Source organism: Saimiri boliviensis, chromosome 1 (assembly GCF_048565385.1).
Source record: "Saimiri boliviensis isolate mSaiBol1 chromosome 1, mSaiBol1.pri, whole genome shotgun sequence".
NCBI classification, from domain to species: Eukaryota; Metazoa; Chordata; class Mammalia; order Primates; family Cebidae; genus Saimiri; species Saimiri boliviensis.
Genome location: NC_133449.1, coordinates 36,753,197 through 36,760,893, shown reverse-complemented (window position 1 = coordinate 36,760,893; position 7,697 = coordinate 36,753,197). Strand labels below are relative to the sequence as shown.

The following is a 7,697-nucleotide window of genomic DNA, read 5'->3' as shown; positions in this document are numbered from 1 at the left end:
ATAATAACAAGTGATGGTGAGGATGTGGAGAAATTAGAACCCTTGTGCATTGCTGGTGGAAATGTAGCACGGATGTAGCCACTGTGGGAAACAATTTGGTGGTTCCCCACAAAGTTAAACAGAATTATTGTGAAAAATTAGTGCACATTGAAGTGGTTTAAAAATCTTTGTCATCTAACAGTCAAGCTTATAATGTATCTTAGAGTAACAGAATTTTGGAAATAAAGACCTTTAAAGGCCTCATAGTTTTTGTTTGTTTGTTTGTTTGTTTGTTTGTTTTGAGACAGAGTTTCGCTCTTGTTGCTCAGGCTGGAGTGCAATGGCGCGATCTCGGCTCACCGCAACCTCCGCCTCCTGGGTTCAGGCAATTCTCCTGCCTCAGCCTCCTGAGTAGCTGGGATCACAGGCACACGCCACCATGCCCAGCTAATTTTTTGTATTTTTTAGTAGAGACGGCGTTTCACCATGTTGACCAGGATGGTCTCGATCTCTTGACCTTGTGATCCACCCGCCTCGGCCTCCCAAAGTGCTGGGATTACAAGCTTGAGCCACCGCGCCCGGCCCAGGCCTCATAGTTTGATACCACAGATTATACAGCATGTTTATTATTAATTATTTCTCCTCCTTAAATTTCAATTTGCTCATATAGCCACTTGCGGTCACAGTGGCATTCAGCTCCACACTTGGTAGAACCACAGGCAGGACAAGCATAGAAGCATCCTAAGCAATCTTCATCGAGGCAGTTATAGAAGTCCATCCCACTCTAAGTCAGGAGACCCTGGCTACCACAGACCTTACTCTTTACTGGTATCACTTGTCTGTCTGAACCAGTAGTTGCATTTTTTGTAAGCCTTCTTTTTTCTCTTTTACCAGTTTCTGGAGCAAATTCAGTTTGCCTTCCTGGATTTGTAAGTTGTAACGACCTCAAAGCTTTAGCAGTCCTTCCATCTGATTCAGGTTTCCTTCTCCGGCAGTCTTCAGAATCAACATCCACACTTCTGTTGATTTTGGACATACCTTCCAACGAGGTACAAGCTGTCTTCCAAATTTTACACTAAGTCAATTACATGTAAAAAAATTTTTTTGGCTAGTTTTCTGTGTATGTTAAATGGGTCACAACTCAACTTCTGTAAATCCTCAAATCTGTCAATGTAAATTTTTTTCTTTTTTTGTATTTTATTTATTCTTAAATTTTTATGTGATGAAAGCAAATTGTATTGTTCTCAGAAAGAGTCATTTCAGTTCTAAGTTGAAGTAAAAGCATATCATTTGATAACAATTCTTGCAAAGTCTTAAAACCTGTGTGACAAGTATTAATAGGTTTTATGGGACTCATTTGTAGTACGAAGTTGGACTCTAGCTGAACATGGATTCATCTTCCTTAATTCTAGCAAATTTTCCCTGTTTTATTTTATCTACAGGTCTAGGTCATGGGCTGATCACCCTTAGCTTGGGCTCCTCTCCACCTGGCTTTGGGCAGGATTGGCATCCACACAGGCCACACTCGCCTGCCCGCTTCCCAGCCTGTCCCCACGCTGCCACTCCACTTCACTTATTATGTATACTCTAAACTTTTTTCTTCCCAACATAAAACATTCTACATTCCTGCAGCCTTTTTACTTTCTTAAGCAGGTAGACAAACATGTAGTTGATGCTCAGTGGAAGCATAGAGCAGAGTTAAAGAGAAGGGGCCCCTTCTTTCACTGACCAGTTGAGTTTTTTTCTTTCCTTTATTTTTTAAAACAATTTTGAAATTGAGATGGGGTTTTGCCCTGTTGCCCAGGCTGGTCTCATACTCCTGAGCTCAGGTGATCTGCCTGCCTCAGCCTCCCAAAGGGCTGGGATACAAGCGTGAGCCACCACACCTGCCCAAGTTGAGTTTTTAAAGTAGAAAATTTTGGAGAAATGAACTTGATTGTGCAGTCAATGAGAAAGAAAGAATGGTTTTGAAAGAAAGTCTGTGCACTTATGTGAGATTGAGACGAGTCCTGTAAAGGAGAGGCTTGCCAACCCCTCTGTCTCCTAAACTGCACTGGGAAACTCAGATTAAATATGTTCTGTAACCATCACTCATTCAGATGTCTCTTTTATTGTAGGACAGTAGAGGAAGAAATGGCTGGTAGTCTTAAACCAGGTTTCTTCATGGAGGAACTTAATAAATACCGTCAGAAGCAGGGAGTAGTACTTAGATATGAAGAACTGCTTAATTCAGGACCTCCACATGATAGGAGGTAAGTTGCTATAAAAAATGATGTGGCCTGCTGGGTGTGGTGGCTCACACCTGTAATCCCAGCACATTGGGAGGACAAGGTGGGTGGATTACGAGGTCAGGAGATCAAGACTATCTGGACCAACATGGTGAAACCCCATCTGTACTAAAAGTATAAAAAAATTAGCTGGGCGTGGCGACACGTGCCTATAGTCCCAGCTACTCAGGAGGCTGAGGCAGGAGAATCGCTTGAACCCAGAAGGCGGAGATTGCAGTGAGCCGAGATCGAGCTACTGCACTACAGTCTGGGTGACAGTGCGAGACTCTGCCTCAAAAAAAAAAAAAAATGAGCCGGGCGCGGTGGCTCAAGCCTGTAATCCCAGCACTTTGGGAGGCCGAGGCGGGTGGATCACAAGGTCGAGAGATCGAGACCATCCTGGTCAACATGGTGAAACCCCGTCTCTACTAAAAATACAAAAAAAATTAGCTGGGCATGGTGGCACGTGCCTGTAATCCCAGCTACTCAGGAGGCTGAGGCAGGAGAATTGCCTGAGCCCAGGAGGCGGAGGTTGCGGTGAGCCGAGATCGCGCCATTGCACTCCAGCCTGGGTAACAAGAGCGAAACTCTGTCTCAAAAAAAAAAAAAAAAAAAAAAAAAAGATATGGCCTTATAAATGTAAACTGGGGAAATGGCAACACTTTAGTTTTGTGAGAATCTTCTTGGCATAAAGTGGCAACTACTTTGGAGCCACAGATGACTCCAGAAAGAAAAGAGGGTAGAAACTTTTCCATGTGTCAACAAGATGTGCTGTTTTGCTGCTAGAGGTGACTGCTTACATTCTATATTGAATGTAGGTTCAAACCCTCAAAGGTCATCATAGGAGGTAGTAATGACTAGAGCACTTGTTTTTAGATAGTGCATGAGTTGTATAATATTTTGTAAATATTCTCTTTGTAATCAGGTTTACATTTCAAGTTACCATAGATGGGAGAGAATTTCCAAAAGCTGAAGGTAGATCAAAAAAAGAAGCAAAAAATGCCGCAGCCAAAGTAGCTGTTGAGATACTTAATAATGAAAACAAGGTGAGTGATTGCCCTTTTTTCCTAGTAAAAGGGAACTTGCAAATACTTTTTCTGTTTCTCTCTGTGAGAAAATACCTTCATACAGAGTAAAGCCATTCACACGTTCCCTTACATTCAAGACATTGGTTCAGTCATTCCACCCATCTTCGTTTCTGTGAAACCCTGAGTGAGAGCCACACCTAGGACACGGTGGGCGAAGCTGGATAATAGTTATTTAAAATGTCAGCAGCAGTTAAATACTCTAAAGTTGAACAAACATGGAAAGGTAAGAAGTGTTCAGTGGGAAATGAGCTGACAGGTACTGGGAGGAGTCCCCTCCACCTAATTGAGGAAGTACAGGAAAAAAGAAAAAAGAGATGAAAGTGAGTGTAGGGAAAATGATGTACAGCAATCCATCGTTGTCCACGGGGATTGGTGCCAGGACTCCCTGTGGATGCCAAAATCTACTGATGCTCAATTCCCTTATATAAAATGGCATAGTATTTGCATATAACCTATTCATATCTTCCCATATGCAGTTATGCATTGCTTCACAAAGAGAATACACTGTCAGAAATGCATCCTGAGGCAATTTCCTCATTAGACAAACACCACAGAGGTACTTACACAATCCTAGATGATATAGCCACTACACACCTCGGCTATGGAGTATGGCCTCTTGCTCCTGGCCTACAAACCTGTACAGCATGTTACTGTACCGAATACTATAGCCAATCATAACACAATGTTTAGTATTCATGTATCTAAACATAGCTAAACACAGAAAAAGTACAGTAAAAATACAGTATAAAAGACAAGCCAAAGTCCTGGCATGGTGGCTCTTGCCTGTAATCCCAGCCCTTTGGGAAGTTGAGGCAGGTGGATCACTTGAGGTCAGGAGTTCAAGATTAGTGTGGCCAACATGGCGAAACCCTAAAAATGCAAAAAAATTAGCTGGGTGTGGTGGCGGACACCTGTAATCCCAGCTACTTGGGAGGCTAAGGCAGGAGAATTGCTTGAACCTGGAGATGGAGGTTGTAGTGAGCTGAGATCGTACCATTGCACTCCAGCCTGGGGACCCTGCCTCAAAAAAAAAAAAAGACAAACAAAAGTACACCCATATAGGGCACATACCATGCATGAATGGAGCTTGCAGGACTGGAAGTTGCTCTGAGTGAGTCAGTGAGTGAGTGGTGAATGAAGGTGAAGGCCTAGGACATTATTATGTACAACTATAGACTTTATAAACACTGTATACATAAGCTACACTAATTTTATTTACAATTTTTTCTTCAATAATAAATTAATCTTAGCGTACTATAACTTTTTACTTTATAAACTTCTTATTTTTAACATTTTGACTCTTTCCTGATAACACTTAGCTTAAAACACAAACACATACTATGGCTGGACAAACATATTTTCTTTCTTTACATCTTTATTCTATAAGCTTTTTTCTCTTTTTAAATTTTTAAGCTTTTTTCTTTACTTTTAAACTTTGTTGTAAAAATTTAGAACATGGTTGGGCACAGTGGTTTATGCCTGGGATGTCAAGGAGCCATGATTATGCCACCACACTCTAGCCTGGGTGACAGAGCGAGACCCTGTCTCAAAAAAAAAAAAACCACGGCTGGGCATGGGCATGGTGGTTCATGCCTGTAATCCCTGCACTTTGGGAGGTCAAGTTAGTTATCCAGGGCAACATGGTGAAACCCTGTCTGTACTCAAAATAGAAAACATTAGCCGGGCTTGGTGGCATGTGTCTGTAGTCCCAGCTACTTAGGAGGCTGAGGCAGGAGGATCATGTGCCTGAGAGGCTGGGGCTGCAGTGAGCTGTGATCTTGCAACTGCACTCCAGCCTGGGCAACAGAGCAAGACTCTGTCTCAAAAAAAAAGAAAGAAAAAAAATTACAACAGAAACACACATATCAGCCCTAGGCCTGCACAGTGTCAGGATCATGAGCATCACCATCTTCCACCTCCACATTTTGTCCCTCTGGAAAGTCTTCAGGAGCAATAGCACATGAAGCTGTCATCTCCTATTGTAACAATATCTTCTCTTGGATTACCTACCGAAGGACCTGCCTGAGGCTGTTTTATTTTTTTTATTTTTATTTTTTGAGACAAAGTCTCCCTCTGTTGCCAGGTGCCAGGCTGGAGTGCAGTGCCAGGCTGGAATGCAGTGGCACGATCTTGGCTCACTGAAACCTCTGCCTCCCGGGTTCAAGCAATTCTCCTGCCTCAGCCTCCTGAGTAGCTGGGACTACAGGCGTGTGCCACCACGCGCAGCTAATTTTTGTATTTTTAGTAGAGATGGGCTTTCACCATGTTGGCCAGAATGGTCTCGATCTCTTGACCTCGTGATCTGCCTGCCTCGGCCTCCCGAAATGCTGGGATTAGAGGCGTGAGCCACTGCGCCCAGCCGAGGCTGTTTTACCATTACTTTTTTTTTTTTTTTAAGTAGAAGAAGTACATTCTAAAATAATGATAAAAAGTATAGTATAAATACATAAGCCAGTAACATAGTTGCTTATCATTATCCAGCATTATGTACTGTAAGTAATTGTATGTCCTAGACTTTTTTTTGTTGTTTGTTTTTTGAGATGGAGTCTCACTCTGTTACCCAGGCTGGAGTGCAGTGGTGAGGTCTCAGTTCACTGCAATGTCCACCTCCCAGGTTCAAGTGGATCCTGCCTTAGCCTGTCAAGTAGCTAGGATTACAGGCACCTGCCACAATACCCTGCTAATTCTTTGTCTTTTTAGTAGAGACGGGGTTTCAACCATGTTGGCCAGGCTGGCCTCAAACTCCTGGCCTTGTGATCCACCCATCTCAGCCTCCCAAAGCACTGGGATTACAGGCGTGAGCCACTGAGCCCAGCCCTGTGCTAGACTTTTTTATAAGACTGTAGCACAGTAGATTTGTATACAGCAGTGTCCCCACAAACATGTGAGTAATGCATTGTGCTATAACCCAGAATTTTTCCTATTTTTTGTAGAACTGGGGTCTCACTATGTTTCCCAGGCTGGTCTTGAACTCCTAGGCTCAAGTGATCGGCCCCCCTCAGCCTCCCAAAGTGCTAGGATTACAGGTGTGAGCCACCACACCCAGCTATAAGTAGTTGTTATGCTGTGTTGTTTAGGGAATAATGACAAGAAAAAAATCTGTATATATTCAGTACAGATGCAACCTTCAATTTTTTTTCCAAATATTTTTGATCCATGATTGGTTGGATCCAGGGATTTGGAACCTGTGGATATAGAGAGCCAAGTGTTTACAAAGAGCAGATAGTAAAGAACCAATATACATGTGACTGGTATCCCTGAAGATGAGAACAGAGTAAATAGTACAGAAGAAAATGACCTGAAGAGATTTCAGCAGAAAATGCTTATGAATAAAGAAAGACTTGACTGCAGATTAAAACAAATTAATACATACAGGAAAATTTAGAACCACCCAGACCAACATTGATTCTTATGAAAGTGCTGAGCTCCAGAGATGAAGAAAGAATTCTATAAGCATCTAGAAAGGAGAAGAAAAATATGTAAAATGTAAATATTTTTAAAGTTTATGCTGTGCACAGCCATATTATAAACCAGGAGATAGTAAAAATGAGACATTAAGTCATTTACATTGTAGACAACAGAGGACCATTCTCAGATTTTGAAAATTTGGGGAATATTTAGGTTTCAAGATTCTTGAAAATCTTACTTAAAGATATCATCCTTCTAACCAAATTTTTATTTTTATTTTTTGAGACAGAGTTTTGCTGTTGTCACCCAGAATGGAGTGCAGTGGTGTGATCTCGACTCACTGCAACCTCTGCCTCCTGGGTTCAAGCGATTCTCCTGCCTCAGCCTCCTGAGTAGCTGAAATTACAGACACCCACTACCATGCTTAGATATTTTTTTGTATTTTTAGTAGAGACGGGTTTCATCATGTTGGCCAGCCTAGTCTTGAACTTTTGACCTCAGTTGATCCACCCTCCTCAGCCTCCCAAATTGCAGGGATTACAGGCATGAGCCACCATGCCCTGCCCCCCAATTTTTTTTTTAATCAAGCAGAATTACAAATTGTAATTATTAATGAGCGAGAAAACTGAGTCAAGAAGTTAGGAAAAAAGTAGAATGTCTTACCACCAAAAAGCAGAAGAAACAAAATAACAATGATTGAAATTACTGTAAAAGAAACAAAAGAAAGAAAATCAATAAAACCAAAAACTAGTTTTGTGACAAGATTAATAAAATAACAAAACTCAGCTGAGTGTGGTGGCTCATACCTATAATCCTAGCATTTTAGAAGGCTGAGGCAGGCAGATAGCTTGAGCTTAGGAGTTCGAGACCAACCTGAGTAACATGGCCAAACCCCATCTCTACAAAAAATACCAAAAAATTACCTGGGCATGGTGGCACATGGGTGTAGTTCCAA

General features: G+C 41.9%; 1 protein-coding gene and 1 pseudogene across 2 annotated transcripts in view; one reads left to right on the top strand and one right to left on the bottom strand.

Moving 5' to 3' along the window:
- Positions 1 to 589: 589 nt before the first annotated feature.
- LOC120368091 (ARL14 effector protein pseudogene) lies at positions 590 to 1,668 on the bottom strand (annotated as a pseudogene).
- The window catches only part of EIF2AK2 (eukaryotic translation initiation factor 2 alpha kinase 2), a 41,839-nt gene continuing 35,080 nt past the window's right edge, over positions 939 to 7,697 (top strand). For both annotated transcript variants that reach the window (XM_074395922.1, XM_039463371.2), the window contains exons 1-3: positions 939 to 1,028; positions 2,097 to 2,231; positions 3,172 to 3,292. In XM_074395922.1, coding sequence (XP_074252023.1) covers positions 2,113 to 2,231; positions 3,172 to 3,292 — 240 coding nt within the window. In that variant the 5' untranslated portion in view covers positions 939 to 1,028; positions 2,097 to 2,112. The remainder of the gene's footprint in view (positions 1,029 to 2,096; positions 2,232 to 3,171; positions 3,293 to 7,697) is intronic.